This window comes from Motacilla alba, chromosome 5 (genome assembly GCF_015832195.1).
Source record: "Motacilla alba alba isolate MOTALB_02 chromosome 5, Motacilla_alba_V1.0_pri, whole genome shotgun sequence".
NCBI lineage: Eukaryota > Metazoa > Chordata > Aves > Passeriformes > Motacillidae > Motacilla > Motacilla alba.
The window spans coordinates 58,640,479-58,659,783 of NC_052020.1; the positions used below are offsets into that span (position 1 = coordinate 58,640,479).

Sequence of the window (19,305 nt, forward strand, 5' to 3'; positions counted from 1 at the left end):
ACAAGGGTCTTAAAAAAATACAAGTGGCTGCTCTGCAAATATTTCCAGCAAAGCACTCCCTCAGGCACTGATACTTCATGTGTATTATGCTATGCTGTCACTCTGTACTATAATCTTAGAGACATTTATCTGCAGGTAAATGATCATCAGTATTAGTGGCTCCCTTAAGCTGAGTATTTCAATTAGACTTTCCACTTTAATTGAATAGCATTTCAGCAGAACACCAGGAAGGAAGAGTCACTAGATCAGGGACTGGCCTGGCCAGCGCTGGGCTTTACACACCTCAAAAGCCACCTGTGAGAACTCCCCATCCTTTAAACCAGGAAGCTGCCACAAAGTTTTGCAGCGATTTCTCAGCAGTTATGCATAAGCAGCAACTCCAGGAGTTTTGGCAAAGCGTTTACCTTTATCTTCATCTGCTGAGACTCCTGGTAGCTGACGTGGATTTTGCTCTGGAAGGTGCCGTGCTCCTTCTCCAGCGCGTTGATGCGCTCGCGCATCTTGGCCGTGAGCAGACCGTTCCTCTCCTTCTCTGCCACCAGCTCCTGGGGTGGGAAGGGACAGCAAAAGGGAAACAAGTCACCCACTGCTGCTTTCTAAAGGCTAGGAGTCTTTTAAGGTAACTAAAAACACAGCAAGTGCATCAAACTGAAGTTGTTGGAGTTGTGGATGCTGAGAATTTTAGACTCTCTGTGCTGACGGACTCTGACTCTCAGGAGAGCACTTCAAAATTTGACCTGAGGCTGTGGAGGCTTCCAAAATTGATTGATAGCACTGAGATTATGGGTGTGTAGCTTGATTAGAAGTGTGTAATATCACAGGGCAGAGTTTAGAGTTTTAAAATACAGTAATATATATATATAGAGCATGATAGAAGTTTTAAGGCAGAAGCTGGTCCTTCTTCTTTTCTTCCTTCTTCTTTACCTTCTTCTCCATGGGTTTGGGTGGTATTTCGTAATTGGGCAGAAAAGTCTGCGTTGTGGACTTGGAGTGATTAGTTATTAGATTAAAAGTGAAAAGAATTTAAGTGCCATTTCTTAATTAGATAGTTTAGCCTTAAAAAATCTTATAGCAAAAGACTGTTAACCATTTTATACCTAGTTAGTTAAGAACTGCAGAACTCACTACCTGTGAAACTGTAACATAAATAAGAAATAATAAACACCTAAGTGTGAACGCAAACTATCATCTGGAGTACCTTGAATCCCAACCTCAACAAGAGAAAAAAAGAAGCCAAAAACCAACATTTAATGGTGTGAGGATCAAACTCACAACCCTCCCGAAGTCAGCATCAAATCTTTGTTCAGCAAATTCACGGAATCAGACCAAGCTCCCAAAACCTTACACTGATCCTGTATCATCATAAATCTCACTTTTTTTATTAAAAAGTTTGCCAATTTAAACATTGATCTTGTGTTGTCTCAGAAGAGATGGGAGTCTTATTTCTATCAAGTCAGGCCAAATCACAGAGTCCTAACAACTAAAACCACAGATATCACAGAGGACAAAGCTCAGACTTTGATCCCAAGTTTAGCAAAATGAAGAACACAGGTAAAGCACCATGGCAAAATAGAGCACTTTAGAGCAAAATAATTGCTTTGTAGCAGGTTGCAAAGCCAACAGCTTTGCCACAGGAGATGGGCTATTAGTGCACTACAAAGGCCAGAGAAGCCCTGAATCTCACCAGCAGGATGCCACATTATAGCTTTCAGATGAAAATATACATTGCTTTTTAATCTTTTATTAGCCAGTAATTCAACCCAGACACCTGAGAAACCCACAGAGCTGCTCCTCTGCAATATAAATGCACTTGCTGTAGTAAGCAAAACCATTAAGTGCAGCTTTCAGCAGCTGCCATCACACAAATAGGAATTTGTACCACCCAAGCTTCAGGTGTTTTCAGCCACACAACTCCTAACACTGCCAGGGAGCCCTGACACAATTTAAATGCTCTAAATTATTAGCCTGCATACCCTCCATTTCTTTGGAGTAATTATAGTCTTTTTCACCTTTTGGTTTAAATAAAAGCTATTCTGTCTTGTAGATAAAACTCCAAATTTTAAGCCACTTCTGCAAATACAATACAGACAGCTTGAAACAAATCTTTCCCTGTGTTTTGTTTTTTTTTTTAACTAAGATGCAATTTAAAAAAGGGCACCAGGACACACTGCAGCCTCCTCTATCCCTACACCAATCCCACATAGTTCTCAATAACCCAGCTACTCAGTCAGGGCAGAACCAGAGACCCTGGGAAAATTAACTTTTCCCTAGTTTGTGTTCTGCCAAATACCTCTGAGTCTTGAGGTACTCAGCTCTTGCTCTCATTTATCCTCTCCAGGTATTATCTGTATCAAGATCCCTGCAGGAATCACTCTGCACCTTAAAGCACCTTTAGCTTTTGACAGTGCTTTCAGAGAAACACATTAACTGAGAGATAAGAGCTTTTATCAGTCAAGCTGAGCTTTATCCCTTGTTTGTCCTGATACTTCAGCATTGCAGCAACTTTGCTTTTATCCATTTTCTCCCAGCTTTTCCCTTCCCCAATTCAGATGGGAAACGCCCCCCCAATGACTCCTACCTCTCTACAGCTCCTGCCTCTCCTTTACAAGCACCACTTTGCAGATGTTTTCTCCTCAACCACATCTGCATTGCCCACACTCATATTCCTCCATCCATTCCCTCTGCTCCTTCAGCAGCAGATCCCTCTCTCCAATTTTATTCTGCAGTCCTGAGTTTTATTTTTTCCCTCCAAACATATCACAAGCCCCTTCTCTCTATAATTACACATTGACTATCCCAAACCTCTTGATCCCACTTGTAAACACCTGTGCCCTGCCAGGAGCTCACACAACACCCACTCCCTTCTTCCCCTCTCATCTCCCAAGTCCTCTGGCCACTCTGCTCCCACCTTTGGCCATCCAGCTTTCTGTGCCCAAATTATGTCCCACAACGTGGCTTTCCTGAGTCTAATGCTCACAGGCTTCCAGACCAGCCAAAACACATAAATCTTTCTCCCAAGACTCCAAGATTCTCATATCTGCCTCATTATTTGGTCTACTGTAACTGTTTTCCTCTGATACATTCAAAAAGGAGTAAATTTTCATAAACTAGTTTTGACAGTGATGCATTAGCATCCCTCTAAGTCCAAAGCAATCAGAACTGCTCCTCCAGGGGGCTAAGCAGGCAGTCTGCACTTTCTGTATCTTCCTTCTTGAAGAAAACCAATGATTGTTGTGCCTAGAAACACACAGGCGTGTGAATGCTACACTCTGGACCAAATTAAAACTGTGATGCAGGAAAGACATTTCATATTTGCATCGACAGAAAGTCTCCCAGTGGTGAAGGAAGTGCTTTTAAAATAACCATTTGAAAAGAAAAACAGGCTCAGCTTACAAGTCTCAGAAAATAAACTCCCTGGAAAAACTACTGGAAAGTAACTGCATAAATACATTGTAAAATCAAATGTAGCATCTTGGTAAGCTTTTTTAGTAAAAATATTCTATCTTTTGGCTTAGCTCAGTGAACCAGCATTTGCTGGCTGTTAGTCCTCCAAACCCCTGCTCCTCTCTACACCCATGAACCCCTCAGTATTTACCTGGGAGAGCTGCTTGCACTGCTCCTTGGCCACAGCTGCCTCCTCCTTCATTGCTGTGAGCATCTTCTCCTTGTCCTGGAGCTGGTGCAGAGCTGCAGCTGTCTCAGCCTTGCTGGCCTGCAGCAGGATGACATAAAAATAACCACAAGTAGTGGCACAGCACACTAAAAGGCAGGAGAGCAAACCTGAGAGGAGGAAACACTCCCTCCTGCTCCCAAATTTTCCATCTGCGGGATGCACGTGGCATCACCAGTACCCAACTCAGACACTAATGGATTCACCAGGCAAAGAAATGCATTTTGAAAGCATGGAAAGCAATTAAGAGGGTAAATGGGCTCTTAAGGTGCTTCCCATTGGAAAAGAGCTGCAGTGGGGAAAACAAAGAACAGCCATTACGAGAAATAATGGGAAAAGGTGCAGAGATGCTGAATCAGTCAATAACTGTGGTTGGAAGGACTTCCAAGATCAGCTGGTCCAGCCCACACTCAGGGCAGGTATAATCCAACAAATGTAATTGCTTGAAACATCTCACCACAAAGGGAAAAGGAAACACTGATCTGGGGTCTCCTTCCACTTCCCAGGACAGCCTCCAGCAGATGTAGTTACATTTCTGCTGCCACACTGACACAAAAAGTTTCAGAGATACTCCAGGGAACAGACCTAGAGGAACAATCCCCATGGTCCTGCTACTCGCATACCGGTCCTACAAATGAAATAAATGTAGTAAAGAGCACAAATTCTATGTGTTTGTGCTCAGATTTGACTCAGGGAAGTATGATAGTTGTGCAGCCTCAGCCCTTGCAGGTTTCAAGCCCAGACTGGATAAAGCCCTAAGCAGCCTGTGCTGACCTCACAGCTGGAGCTGCTTTGAGGAGGAGGCTGGACTACTTGGACTTCACTCACTCAAGTCTGATAACTGAAGAAGGAAAGAAGTGTCAGTCCCATAAATGGACCCTGAATTTGTTTGGAAATTCTCCTTCAGTGGTAATGTGCATGCCTGCAGTACAAACACACTGTCAGGGACTTGCACGAGCTACAGAGAGAACACAATTCACACGTCCACCTACAGAAACCCACTTTTTTTTTGTTGTCTATAAACCCAGAAACTAGTTTTCATCCTAAAGGTTCAGCTTTAACACCAAACCTTCCCTTAAAACAAAAAGAAAAAAAACCAGAGCAAGCAGGGTGGCTGCTCAAACAGGAAACACCATTCCAAGTGCAGCACTACTGGGTTTTGTCTTTGGAGGTTTTCAAGATGCAACTGGACAAATCCCTGAGCAAACTGCTCAGAATTCAGTGTTGGACCTGTTCTGAGCAGGCAGCTGGACTGCAGAGCCTCCTGAAGCCCCTCCCAGCCCAAACTGTGTTGTTATTCTGATATATTGCATTAATTGGACTGACATGCAGCCAGTTCTGCATTTCTGCTCTGGTACCGTGTCTGCAGAGGACCACAGGATTGCAAGAGCTCAAAGTGTGACACACAGGACGTGACAAGCACCAAGTGACACCCACAGTGAGTCATGGCAGGGAGGAGTAGGTGCGTGCCCAGCAACAGGACGAGGAGCAATGGCCACAACCTAAAACACAAGTTGCACCTCAACATGAAAAAGAGATGCTTTCCCTGGAGGATGGCAGAGACCGGGAACAGCTGCCCAGGGAAGAGGCGGAGTTTCCTTCCCTGGAGACATTCCAAATCCACATGGACACATTGCTGTGTCACCTGCTCCAGGTGACCATGCCTTGGCCAGGGGATTGGACTGGATGGCCTCCAGAACTCCCTTCCACCCCAAGGATTGTGAGATTCTGTATTGATAAGATAGTGGTGGACACCATTCTCTTCTGTCTTGACTACAGGAATTAAAAAGAACTGCCAAGCACTGGCACAGGCTGCCCAGAGGGGTTTTGCAGCCATTCCCAGAAGGCTTCAAGATATCCAGACTGGATAAAGGCCTGAGCAGTGTGGGCTGACCCCAGAGCTGGTCCTGCTTCAAGTAGGAGGCTGGACCACTCCAAACCCCTTGAGGTCCCTCCCAAAGCTGCACTGCCTACAATCCTATGAAAAATATCCAAAGAAGTCAAACTGCATTGTATAGACTTGCAAAACACAGAATTAGCTGATCAAGTGCACAGCCGCAGCAGCTTGGTCCGAATTCCTCCCATAGCTTATCCTATTTACACATCTGGGAAAGATCACTCCCAAAAGTCACCAGCCATCCCTCCCCGTGCCAACACACACGCGTCAGCAGCAGCATTCCTGCTTTATTCCTCGCTCTCCACGGCCATGCCTGCTCCTCCCAAGTGGCCAGAGCCACCCCTGGCATGGCAGATGGAAGCACAAAGAAATGTGACAGCTCACTGCTGCATGCCAGGCAAGCACAGAGCAGCTGGAGAGAGTGTCCCAAAGGCAGACTGCCCAGACCACACTGACAGAGCTCTCTGACAGCACCCCTTCCAATTCCTGCTTGTTTAATCAGTTTTGTCTTCCCCCCACACTCCACAGTCATTCACCTTTTGCAAGAAATCATGAATTGCACCAGATTTTTCCTTTAACACCTCCACTACACAACGGGCCTCGTCTTCAGAGAAGATCATATTCTTCATGGATGTTACAAAATCCTTGAATTTTACTTCAGCATTCTCTGCAACACAGAAGGGAGGATTTATTTACTTTGGACTCCATACAGAATTATTTATTTTGCCTTGAAACAGCATGTGATGGGGTATCATTATGCATTATCTTTAATTCCAGTCTGAAATGCCAAGAAGCAAGAGGTCATGAACATTCAGCAAAAACAACATCTCTCCAATTTAGACCCGATAACAATCTGCCAGCTGATAGTTTTGGGAAAAGAGAAAATCCCACCACTCTGTTTGCACAGTTGGTAACGTTTATAGTGTTGCTAGCAAGAAGACAAAGCATAACACAGATTTTGGAGGAGAAAAATAGCCTAAATGTGGAAAAATTCAAGAGTCCTTTCCAGTGTATCATAACAGTAATTTAAACTGAGCTCTCGATTTGGAGGACAGCCTGGCTGCACAAGCAATATGCACATGAAAAGTTAATTAATTAAAAAACTGGCACATTTTTGATTACAATATACGGAAGACAAAAATATTAACTTCCAAATTTAGATTGAGAGAAGTGCTGCAAGAAGAGTTCATCAGTAGGAAGATAAATCAGTAAGATCCCTCTCAATGGCTGACCAAGTGTTTAAAGAGACAAACACAAGGAAAGACAATTCAACTGAAACAAAAATGTTTTCTCTAACAAAACCACTGCTCACAACAGGCTGCTCACTGACAGGTCATTAGGTGGCCCTCTGACTCCAGGAAATGGGAGCACAAGACCAAGGCACCCCACATCCCTGCCAAATATTCACCAGCGCCCAAAAGTGTGTGAAGGGGTGGGAAGAATTTAAAAAAGCACAAGTTTAGAAGTGATGCTTGGTCAGAAATTGTCCCACAGATCATGGAGACAGGTCTGGGTTTCTCACCACAGGTGCTAAACATATCCCTGAAATCAAGTTAACACACCAAACCCAAAGATCTGTCTGAGAAATAAATGAAGAACAAAAAAGCAGCAGTGACTCTACGCCCTAAAAGAAATTACCAAACATAAAATCACAGAATGACAGAGCATGGGGAGGGAGTGCTGAGGAATTCTAGCACACTCTGTCCTAGTCCTAAACCCAACTAAGTCTTCACTTCAGCTCACATCAGTGCTGCACTGACATCACCAGTGATGCTGCTACAGGAATATGCCAAGATCCTGAGCCCAGAGCCCAGGAACTGATCCCAGCTGGGCCAGGAGCAGCCCCAGCCCTGTGCTCCCTGCAGGCACAGAGACCTTGCCCTTGCATCCAAGGAGCTTACAATTAGAGCAGGGCAAGATTTCTATATTGGGAGGGCAAATCCCAGCTGACACAGGAGAATTAGGAGTTCATGGAGAAGGTCACAGCGTGCTGAGGAAACGAGAAGGGACAGGAGCACGTGAGGGGCTCTGATGCTGCAGGACAGTAACGTGCAGCCACTGAGCCAGCAGCACAACAGGAGCCTCAGGAATGTGGGAATCCAATTAAAGAGCTGCCAGGAAGCTCCTGAGGGGGTATTTTAGAAGACAAGACTAAAAAGAGAGGTTCCAAAGAGTGAAATGAGTGACCAGACAATACTGGAGAATCAGCCTTCTGCCCAAACCTGAGCTGGGTGTCACTGCTCAGCTGCCTGGCTTCTCTCTGGCTGCTCACAAACTTGAGGTCTCACCTCATCAGGCTTTGAGATGGTCAGAGGCCTATTTAAAGCTTCAGGGTAGAACACAATGCTCGTTAATCACTCCAGGCATTTGTGGGAGAGTATGAAGGAAGTTCTCCTGTCCCAAGCAATTCCAGCTGCACTGAATGGAAAATTTGGAGTCTCCCTGGAAATTGCCAGACTCTCTCCACTGACAATCTGCTTCAGGTCACTCTGTATTGCACTGGGTCAGCCTCAGATGGCTCCATGAACATCCCCAGAGCATGCAGACTGTCCTTCCAGCCTCCAGCAGACCCCAAGAGCCTGTGCTGAACACCCTGGGTTTGGAGTCTATCCCTGTGAGCAGTGTCTGAACTCTCCACTGTGAACTCCCTCGCTGCATCTGTGTGGTCTGTGATCACCCCTTTGCTCACTGGGGACACAAAAGCCCAGTCAGAGCTGAAAGGATTCAGATGGCACAGAGCCCTTTCCACAGTGCCAAAGACAAGGCAGAAACAAGCACACACAAGAAGAGCATCCTGCAAAAACGTTTTCCTCAAATCCCTTCTTCACATTACATCAGAGAGGATCCTCCTCCCCACACCTCTTCCCTGGTGAATTTTGCAAGCAGGCTATGCCAGAAACAGACTGAAAAATCAGTTTCTTACCTTTATCTGTTTCATTCTTCAGTTTCTTGCCACTGCTCTTCTGGATGCCCTCATTCACATTGTGTTTTACAACTTCAACCGGCTCACGTTTTTCCAAAGTGCCTGAGTCAGAATTATCCATCAAAGGAATATAAGTAGTTGCTTGAATAAGAGGTTCATCCACCAAAACTGTAATCATAAGTCCACAGGATGGGTTAAAGCTTTGTAATAATTGACACCAACAATTTTAGAAAAGGTGCCACAACATTGAGAGTTAAAGTAAAGCATCTCTAACCTCAATAGTTAATTATACTCTCCATTTCTATTATCCTTCACAGTTTAACTCATTAAAGCTCTTCAGGTTAAGTCCATTAAATAAAGGTCTCTAATGCATAGTAATTTAATAGCTTCAATTAAATTTCTACTTCCAAAGCTGTCTTTTAGCATTTTAACAAGAAGAGAAGAACCTTTACATTTGACTTTCATTTCACTTTAGTAAGAAAGTTGCACGTGGCATCAACGATTTTACTTGTGGCTGTGGAGGAAATCATTCAGCATCCCTAAAATATGAATAAAGCCTTTTGTCCCTATTCTGCTAAAAGCTGGTACTTCCCTGCCAGCATTTTCATGGATTACATCACCTGTGAACTCAGCCACTTAGGCAGAACATGCAGCAGGGGCAGCACTCAAGCTTGTTTTGCATGCAGACTCCACTGCACTTAATGAAGATCTCTCACCTGTCAGAGCAGGCTTTGGGCATCATTAACATGCACAGAGGTGCTCAGAGGCACTGCCTGACCCCAGCCCTCCACTCCCACACCACTGGATCACCGTGGTGAGGAGCAGCCTCTGTCCAAAGAGCTCCTCAGCAGAGACAAAAGCAGGCGAGGGGAGAGCAGGAGTGACAGACGTGGGGCAAGAGGCACAGCCTGCTGCTTGCCCAGCTCCTGCTCCACACTGCCTGCAGGATGCCACAGGCTGTGCATGGGCCAGCAGACAAATCACTGCCCCAGCCAGCCCAGACTGCAGGGCTGATGGGCAACAGATGCCAGGCAGCAGCACAGAGAGAAGGAACTGGGTGGGATGCAGAGTTTTGGGAATCAAGGCAGAACAAGTATGCACTCCTGGCTGCCAGAAAGCCAGTTATGAAACACTCCTAAATTCTGGCTACTGTAAAAGGAGGAGAATAGGCCAGATGGACCTTTTTGTGTCACCTGGGTGTCTGTCCACTTAAGCTGCCAGCAAACATCTGCAGGTACACTGCAAGCTCAGAAGAGAGGAGAGCTCTCCTCTAGGAGAAACAACCACCAGCTGCTCTCCTCATATTTTCCCTTCCTCCATATGAACTTCCCTTCCTTTCAACACCTCTTTAATATCAATGAGACATTTTGCAGTATGAAATCCCCACAGTCATGTCTTGGCTAATCCTGGTGTCCACCACAGCTCATTTTTACTCTGTCATTTTGGAGAGGTGGCTTGAAAAGAAAACAGTTTGCATTCAAATAATGCAAAATGCAGAGCGTGAGCTATTGCCCTGTAGCACTGACAGCTCAGCTTTGCTACTGCTGAGCTGGTACTGACATTTACTGCCGTGTACAGACAAGTCTGTGGTCCCTAAAAAAGTGCAGTGCACCCATTTCCATCAGTAAAAGCACAAGAACATCCATAAAAGGTGATCACATCCTGAGTTCCCTATCAGTAGTTTTTTCCAGGAATCATTTAGGAGTTTTTCAGTTAGACAGGAACCCTACAGAGCTTGGAACTCCATCCTGAGTGAACAGGGCCCACGACAGATCTGCACCCTCATAACCTGACCAAAGTATAAAGGGAACAGTGGGCAACAGTGCTCCAGGAGCAGCCCATCAGCTCCCAACTTCACAGCTGCCCCAGCAGAGAAGAGTCTTGAGAAGCTAACAAGGTGACCTCACAGAACTTCATGGTCACCCTGGGTCCAAAAGCCAGACACAACAGCAGTCATTGTAAAAAATTAAAAAAAAAAAAAGAGAAAAACACACAGACACAGAGGCACAGTGAGCCAAGAGGACACAAGAAGCAGCATCTTGGCAGTGAACAAGGGATGACAACAGTGAAGGCCTTGACAGCAAAGATGAACAGTTTCTGTTGGAGCAAGAGCCAGCCAACAAAAGGACAATAAGAGAGGAATGTGGTCAAAGCAACTGGCTGAAAAAACTGCAATCCTGTTTGGGGCAATGACTGCAGCAGTTCCAGACATGCCTTGCTCAGAGCAGCTTACAGCCTGCTCAGCTTATACTCAAAGGCTGCTCATTACTCCTCATTCAGGTGGGGATGTTGGGATCCAAGGGAGCTCAGAAAGGTTCACAACATCCATTACCTCGTGCTCAGTGGTACCAGATGTTCATAAAATTTAACAGGATCTCAAGCTCAGCAATCTTTCCTACCTGGAATTCCTGCTTTTTCAAATCAAGAGTTACTATTCTATGAGTTCCCTTTCCAAAGGAAGAGGAACTAAAGCATGGATGGCAAAAAGGTTTAACAGTCAGGTTTATCTGAGCAATGTCACAGACTGCATTCTTACCATTATCAACTTTCTGCTTCTTTGCAGAGACCTTCTTCTTCCCTGACACATTTTCTTGCTTTATCTCCTGGTGGAGCAGCACTGGCTCTTGCTTTTTGGCAGGAGATACAACAGAATCAGTCTTACTATCTTGATCATCTGCAACAGACAATTAAGACCATATATGCTCTTCTGCATATTCTCAGCATTACCTTTCAATCAGCAGATCTGTAACAACCAAATTCTCCAATCCCAGGAAAACAAACTCACATCTTTTAAATCAGAACACAAATTTATCCCCATATACATACACACACAGACTCACACACACACACAATTCCCAGATCAGGTGAGACCCCAAAGCAACAGGAGGGTTTAGCAGAGACAAGAGCCACAGCACCCAGTGATTTTTAAGACAGGAATCTCATGTGCAAGCAGAACACACAGCAATGCAAGGAACAGTTTAACAACTCCAATCCAGATTTCACTGTGACAGAGCAGACAGTACATATTACCCATATTATTTTCTTATTTAGAAGTGTACTCTTCCCCTCCATGAACCCACTTGGGCACTTTAAACACACACCCCCAATAGCTACTGGGACTGTGAGAAGCAGAAAATAAGTGTTTCCCATTAGGGAGCTGTTCTTTTTAAAAGCAGTTTCTAGTGAGAAATTTTGTTATCATTTTGGACAGCCTGTGCTATATTAAGATTCTTGTCAGAGCTGACACGCACAGCACAGGGCTCTGGTGTCAGCTCCTGTAATCAAGGAGAGCTCGTTGTGGCTGCCCTCAGAACTGTGCTTGCAGACCACGTTTTAACTGTGCCACAGAGATTTGCAGAGAACACCCACAAACAAGATTGGATACTTTCTCTGTTGGTAGTGGGTGGGTCTTTTTTTCTCCAGTTTTTTTGGGGTTTTCTTTTCAGAAAAAGAAAAAATCTACCACATCAAGCAGCAATGTCATTCTTTTTCCTCACTCCCTGTGCAGACCTGCTGTGCCTGCATCTCACAAGGGGATCTGCAAATATCTTTGGTTTCATTTATTTGTAGAACTGGGTATTTTTATTCTTTTTTCACTTCTATTCCTAGTCAAGACAACCACATGGAGACATATCCTGCCGAGGCTATGGTCAAGACAGTCAGAAGTGATTCTGATGAGTTTTTTGGTCTGTTCCAGGTTGGATATTTCAGTCACAACAGCCAGACCAGTTTTAGCATCAGTTCCATTCAGTTAAAGAGGTGTAGCAGGTGGGCAGCAATGAATCAAGCACCAACCCATGAATCAGCCACCAAACACCTCTCTGTGCATTAAGCCTGCACTTACAGTGATTTATTTTGCTGACTGCTATGAGGTTTCTTGAGATGCCCTCCCTTACCAGAGCAACCACTCTCAGGACTCTGCTTTTTCACAGCCTGGCTCAGAATGCACACAGTAAAAATATCTACTGACTTCTCTCAGGTAATCAAAATTTTGATTGAGAGCAAAGCAGCCAAACCACAGAGCAAAGCAGAGGAACGAGCTACTCTGTTTCACTTCATCTTTAGTAGAAGAAAGCAAGGAAGGGAGGAGGAAAACCAGAGCACTGCTGCCAGATGAAAAACAGGGGGGAAAAAAGCAATAGCTCATAAAAAAGGAGAAGGTTAGAAGGGAGCTTTGCCCCATAGAGATCAGGCAGAACAGTTGTGAGAGACACTCTGTGGCCTTGCAAAAAGCAGAACACGGTTTTGGCGTTCTGTGCAAGAAGCATATGCAACATCAGATACCCATTCCATTTTTCTGCTTCTTCTGCCCAGGCTTCTTCTTAGCTGCTGTTGGTTCAGATGGTGGAGTGGGCTGTTTTGTAACAGGGACTGGATCTACTTTCTTGCCTGAAGACTTGGATCCTTCCGAGTCCTTAGTTACGTGATCATCTTGGTTGGCCTTGTGCTTCTTCTCCTTCTTCTTCCGCTCCCTGAGGCCGGCGGGGGCCTCGGTGCCACCCGAGGGGACAGCAGGGACAGGCTCCTCATCCGTGCTCAGGGCATCAGACAGCTTAAAGTCCCGAGGGGCGCTCTCTGAGTCAGACTCGTGGATGTTCCCGTTCTGAGCCTCTTTCTTCTTGTTCTTCTTCTTCTCGGTTTTCTTTTTGTCGGCCTTGCTGGGTGGGAACTTCAGGTCCCGTTTCTGTTTGGCGAGGACCTCATCGTATAAAGTCTCTTTCATGAAAAGCCAGAAGAAGAGGAAGATGACTGTAATAACCACAGAAGGAATGAGGATGATGAAGTAGGTAGACTCGTAAAACTCCATTGTGCTTTTTCTTAGCTATGATTTCTTAAAAAAACCTATAGGAGAAAGGAAAAAAAAAAAAAGAAGAAAAATTAGGTTTTGAACAGGTTTTCCCTCAGCGTTATTTCCTCCACCAATTAGAATAACAAAAGAAGATTTCTCCTTGTTATAGAGCAGCCTCAAAGTAGCTTTAACAAAACTACCAAACTACATCAGCCACGGAACAGCTTCTGGAATCATTTGCCATTTGCTTCGAAGTTGTTGGCCTGGACAGGAAGAAGTGCAGTTTGCCAGACTGCTGATCTGGGGAGAGAATAATCCCCTTCCCTTGTTTTCTTCATCCTCCTCACTCTTCCTTGCCACGTGACTTTCATAAAGTTAAAGCTTTTGATTTCAGAAATACATGAGACAGCACTTCCAGAGGCTGTGAAATAGAGACAGTAAGTGTATGCAGAACTCCACTTTTTTCTTTTATTTCTTTCATAAATCAAATATAACGAATTAAGATTCTTATCCTGGCAAGCGGGAGTTAAATTTCACCTTCCTTTTGTTCCCAGATTTATGACAGCTTCAGAAGTGGAATGAGGAGAAGACAGGAGAGAGCCCTGAATTTTAGTCAGCCATAAAGAATCAGGTATTTTCAAAACTGCTTTTTGAAGTCTAAAACCCAGCTTTACACTCAGGAAAATTCCATACATTTATGGGGAAACAGGAAGATCTGTTACTTATTTTGAACATGTGATGGTGTAAAAATGCCGGGGCACTTATACAGACCAGATGATTCCAGGAAAATTTGCTGAAAACAATATTTTTGTCCCAAACATTACATTTGTTTTCTTTCTAAAAAAGCAGGAACCACAGAGTTTTTTAAAAAAAAGTCAGAACAAGGTTAAAAAAACCTAACTTTGGGGTCAAAACAAGCCAGATTTTCTCTCTGCTTAACTGATTGCTATAAATGGACCTGGATTTTTGCAGGAAGAATCCAAATCTTCTCCAGACTGCTTGCTCCAAGAAGGAAAATAAACCCCAAAACAAAACCAACCACCACCTAATATTGAAAAAAAATCCACACTTAATCCAAACTAATTAGGCAAATGCAATTCCCAATCCACCAACTCAGTTTAAACCCATCACGGGAAGCACATGCCACAACTCCATTTTCCCCTACACAAGAAAAAGCGATTCTTCAACTCCGCAGTCCCTTGGGACACCCATCCTCCTGGGAATCAAAGGCAAGGGATTTAACCCAGGTTGCTGAGAATATTTCCACTGCTGCTTGAAAAATGAAAACAGATGTGTCTACCCAGGGCACAGGGAATAAAATCCACGGGGAAGCTGCGTGGTGCAGGGAGAGGGCAGGCTCTCCTTGCCTCTGGGCAGATTATTTACTCAGTTCAAGTTGTTTTACCTCAATTCCTGACTGGTTTGGAAGCTGCTATCACAAACTGGCTTGTGCCATCCTGCCACAGTGCAGAGAGCTCGGTGTGGAGTCTGGCTCTGGTTCAAATGGGAATAGTTGTTATATAGAATAATTTCTGGACAGAGAGGAGTTCCTGTGATAATATATTTGTACAGTGCATTGAGCAGCACAGAAAGCAGGGCTTGGGAACTCTAATTTGGCTATTAAGTTATCCAAATAAAAGACTAACACTTCAATACACTAATTATTCATCAGTTGTCTTAACATTAAGTCTCCTCCCAGTTTGTATTTATTTTCTGCATGCACACAGCTCACTGAAAATTACAGGGTCTAAAATTACATCCAGCACAGAAAGTTTTAGAAGGGCTGAGAGGGATGGGAAAAAAAGCTTGTCTTTTGGGGGAAAAAAAGCACAGATGCTCAAAACTAAGCTGGAGCTTTCAAAATGATTAATTACAGCTACTTGATAAACCCAGCTCCCTGCACTAAGTGATCTAATATTAGTCATCTCTTGAAGGAAGCAGATCTTGAAAATTTGTCTCAGCCAAAGTCAATATTGAATGCTTACGGGGAAAAGCTAATCCCCAAAGTAAATATGTAATTAAGCAGATTTTTCACAAGTGTAATTAAGTTGATCATCACAATACATTACTGCAGCAGCTACAATAGCCCAGCACAAGGAGCCCAGCAGAGCCCAGCTCATGACACCAGCACACAGCCAGCCATGAACTCATGGCATGGACAGGCACACCCTACACACTTCCCAGCATCTGACACCAGATGCTCAGGGCAAAGCACAGGCTCAGGGTGACACGTGCTGGTAAAGAGCTTCAAGGCTCTTCAAGAGGGTCAGGCGGGCACGATGGCCATCGAGGCAGGACATGTTGCACAAAGTGATGGCTGCTCCGAGACCAGAGAGGAGAGACACACTGAAAAGCTACAGCTGCTTCCAGAGGAGCCATAAATCCATAATGACAACAGCTAGTCTGGGTGGGGAATGTGTGCTGGACTAGCTGAGCTCTGATCTCAGAGCTGGACAAGCTCTGCCAAGCCTCCGTCCCCCGCCCTGCTCCCTCCTCCCTGCACTTCCCCAAGAACAGGATCATCTCCCAGATCTGGAGCATGACACTGCAGGGATGAGCTCCAGAGCATCCCCAGGCTGCATTCCTGCTCCTGTCTCCCTCCTGCTCCCTGCACTTCCCCAAGAACAGGATCATCTTCCAGATCCGGAGCATGACACTGCAGGGATGAGCTCCAGAGCTCCATTACTGCTCCCTGCACTTCCCCAAGAATGGGATCATCTCCCAGATCTGGAGCATGACACTGCAGGGATGAGCTCCAGAGCATCCCCAGGCTCCATTCCTGCTCCTGTCCCCCTCCTGCTCATCAAAACAAAGCCAAACACGAGCCACATAGACCTTTCTACCCCAAACACTGATCAGAGGAAGACCTCTGAATTTCTAGTCAGCTCTGACCTCTGAATTCCATCCACAAATCCAGTTTTTCACATAGAAGCACAGTTCAAAAGAAAAAAATAAATCTAAATAAAAGTCTCAGGGTATAACTAGAATTGATTAAGCACACAGGAACAGCAAGCAAAAGCTCTGCTCTGATGGCCATACACTAATTTCTCATCTCAGCCCAGCAAGGGTATTTAAAACTCATTCCAGGAGGATCCCACGGCTGCTGGCTCTATGCAGAATGACAAAACAACATCCATCACACCACCCCCTGTCAAAATGTCTTTATAAAGTGGCATCCTTGCCATGGGGTAAATTGGCAGTGTTTTGGCTCACACACAGTTTCCAGTTGTCCTCTGACAATCTACAATTACCAACAGTTCCATCATTTCCATTTGTATTTCTGCATTACACTGAGATCTATAGGGGGAAGAAATCTATGCCATGCAGAAAGAAACAGGATGAAGAAACTCATTCTATTAAAACAGAAAAAAGCAAATGCTGCATTGACACACCTTCACCTACCAGCTTAACTTCTCCATTTAGTTTTACCATCCTGGTTAGGAGACACTCTCACCAAAAAAAAAAAAAAAAAAAAAGCATTTCTCCTCCAGAAGTGCTGCAATGGGACTTTTATCACTTGCAGCTCTGAAGTTTCCAGGGTGGCTCCACCAGCTCCCCACCCACCCAAACCCACAATCCCAGGCAAGGCACTCCCAGCAGCAATCACACTGCACTCCCCCTCCCTACTGCCTACAGAGGCACAGCAACTTTAACTTAAATTTCAAGGTGTTTGGTTAAACACTCACCTTTCATCTGTATTTGATACTCAACCTGCTCTTGCTCACGTTTCTCAGAGTCCAGCAGCCGTGCCAGGCTCCCCCCTTTGCAGACATGCTCCCGTCTCACCCGTAAATTCCAGACCTCACAACATCCCTTCAGTCATTCTGAAAAAGGGGAACAAGCTGCATCTGTCCCAGGCCGTGCACAGACCCAGTTACTGTTCCCATCCTGCCTTTAACAAAAGAATTGCACTTTTGTTCCCTAAACAGAGCCCGTGCCACAGAAAAATAACTATTTCTGAACTCCAGTGTGCTGTTACTGCCTGCACCTGACTTCTCCTGCCAGTTCACGCTGCCCTGGATTTTCTAACCCACCCTCTGCCTTTCTGAATTTAAATCTCAAGTTTCACCCTGTGCAGATACCACATTTCACAGGATATTCATTCAGTTTAGGTCCAGGGGATTAACTTACTTGAGAAGATAGAAATAAATTATAGCTCCATCTGGCTAATGAGTCACTCATAGCTTAGCCCCAGCACATGAGAAGCACAGCTTCTATAAATGCTTGGGTCCCAAAATGCACATAATCTTCAGGGATTTGTGCCTCTTTGAAAAACTAACATTAAAGAGGGGAAATACAGGTACCAAGGTGCCTTTTTTTAAATACTAAGCAGTTTAAGAGATACCACGTATGAGTTAGCCAAGGCAACAGCTCCTTTAATTGGGATATTTCCCTGGGATTTTCTCAAGCTGGCAAGCAGACTCACATCCAACAGTCACTAAGAACACAGCAAGAAGTCTCAGAGCTGTATCTGGATTCAATAACCTCCTCACACAGATAACATTATTTTTGTTCTCCCTATTCTGCATGCAGTTTGGAACATGCTCCATATCAGCCAGCTGCAAAGAGGATCCTCTTGAAAACAGCTTCACTCCCAAGCTCATCCTCCCCCAGAGCTTTTCCACAGATGATGCCCAGCTACTTGGGCAACTAAACCCAGATCTGCCACAGGCAAGGTATGAAATTAAACAAGAAGTTCAGCCACTCCATGCCTATTCCACATTCATACAGCAAGAGCAACCAGCTCTCTGTGACTTGTTTGTATTGCGTGACTAAAGCACTGCTGGGCTCAAGCTCTAGGAAGGGGGGCTGCCAGAAAAACCTCGGGGTAGTTCATTTAACATCGTGCTGGTACTGTATATGTATATGGGAAAACTGCAGAATTACAGCTTAGGTTGGTTTAGTTTCAGGTTTTTTAAGCAGCTCTGTACGTTACTGAAAAAACAAGATGGGTTTTTCATGTCCCAAGACAAGACACAAAAGACAGCAGAGCTGCTGTGATGTGACACGAAGAGCTGTCAGAGCAGGCAAGGATTTTAGCCCATCAAACTTGCTTGAGTTCATTAACACCTGGCTACCTTCAGCAGGTGAGCCACACTGGGAAGGAAGGAGCCCCTGAGTGCTCAACATTCCCAAAAACACCAGTGCAGAGAACACCAGCAAGGAGCTGACTGCACCCGAGCAGTTCTTTCACAGGAGAATTAAGGTATTGCACATAAACCTCACCTGACACCTACATAAAGAAAAGGCACAGCTTCCAGTAAGATCACACACAGTCTTCTCACAGATCACTTTTAAATTTAAAGTCATGCATGAGGCACTCAGCTGTCAGAAAAGCTGAGGGTCCAAATGGACCTGTGAGTTTTGATCCCAGTGGCAAATCAGAAAATTACAGGAGAGAGTGATAGAATATCCTGAGTTGGAAGGGACACACAAGGATCAGAGTTCAACTCCTGGCCCTGCTCAGACACCCCAACAATCCCACCCTGTGCCTAAGAGGGTGTTCCAAACACTCCTGGAGCTCTGGCAGCGCCTTGGGGCCGTGCCCATTCCTGGGGGAGCCTGGGCAGTGCCCAGCACCCTCTGGGGGAAGAACCTTTCTTGATATCCAACCTAAACCTCCCCTGGCACAGCTCCAGCCATTCCCTCAGGTCCTGCTGCTGCTCAGGAAGAAGGGTTCAGCGTCTGCCCCTCCACTTCCCCCTGTGAGGAAGCTGCAGGCCAGGATGAAGTCTGTCCTCAGTTCATCCCCTTCAGCTGAACAAGCCAGGTGACTTTGGCCACTCCTCTCATGGCTTCCCCTCTAGACACTTCCATGGCCCTTGGGTACTCTCCAATACCTTTCTAACCTTCTTATATGGTGGCATCCACATGACTCAGGGTAAAATTTAACCTACGTATTTGTATTCTTTTTAAAGAATATAGTTTTATATCTCTATTTCCATGCTCTGCTGACACCAATCCCCCCCAAACCCAAGACTGGGGGGGAAGCATAATAAACAGCATTTCAAACTCCGAATTTTTCA

At 45.0% G+C, this 19,305-nt stretch overlaps 1 protein-coding gene across 12 annotated transcripts in view; it reads right to left on the bottom strand.

Annotated features, from left to right (window-relative positions):
* Positions 1 to 19,305, bottom strand: part of KTN1 (kinectin 1) — a 78,423-nt gene that overhangs the window by 42,381 nt on the left and 16,737 nt on the right. For 6 of the 12 annotated variants that reach the window (XM_038137818.1, XM_038137819.1, XM_038137825.1 and 3 more), the window contains exons 1-6: positions 12,775 to 13,297; positions 11,027 to 11,164; positions 8,491 to 8,658; positions 6,104 to 6,234; positions 3,596 to 3,712; positions 405 to 545 (exon numbers count right to left, since the gene is read on the bottom strand). In XM_038137818.1, coding sequence (XP_037993746.1) covers positions 405 to 545; positions 3,596 to 3,712; positions 6,104 to 6,234; positions 8,491 to 8,658; positions 11,027 to 11,164; positions 12,775 to 13,297 — 1,218 coding nt within the window. Of the gene's footprint in view, positions 1 to 404; positions 546 to 3,595; positions 3,713 to 6,103; positions 6,235 to 8,490; positions 8,659 to 11,026; positions 11,165 to 12,774; positions 13,333 to 16,965; positions 18,434 to 19,305 lie in introns of those variants that run through there. The other 6 variants (XM_038137815.1, XM_038137816.1, XM_038137826.1 and 3 more) reach the window with 4 other exon arrangements.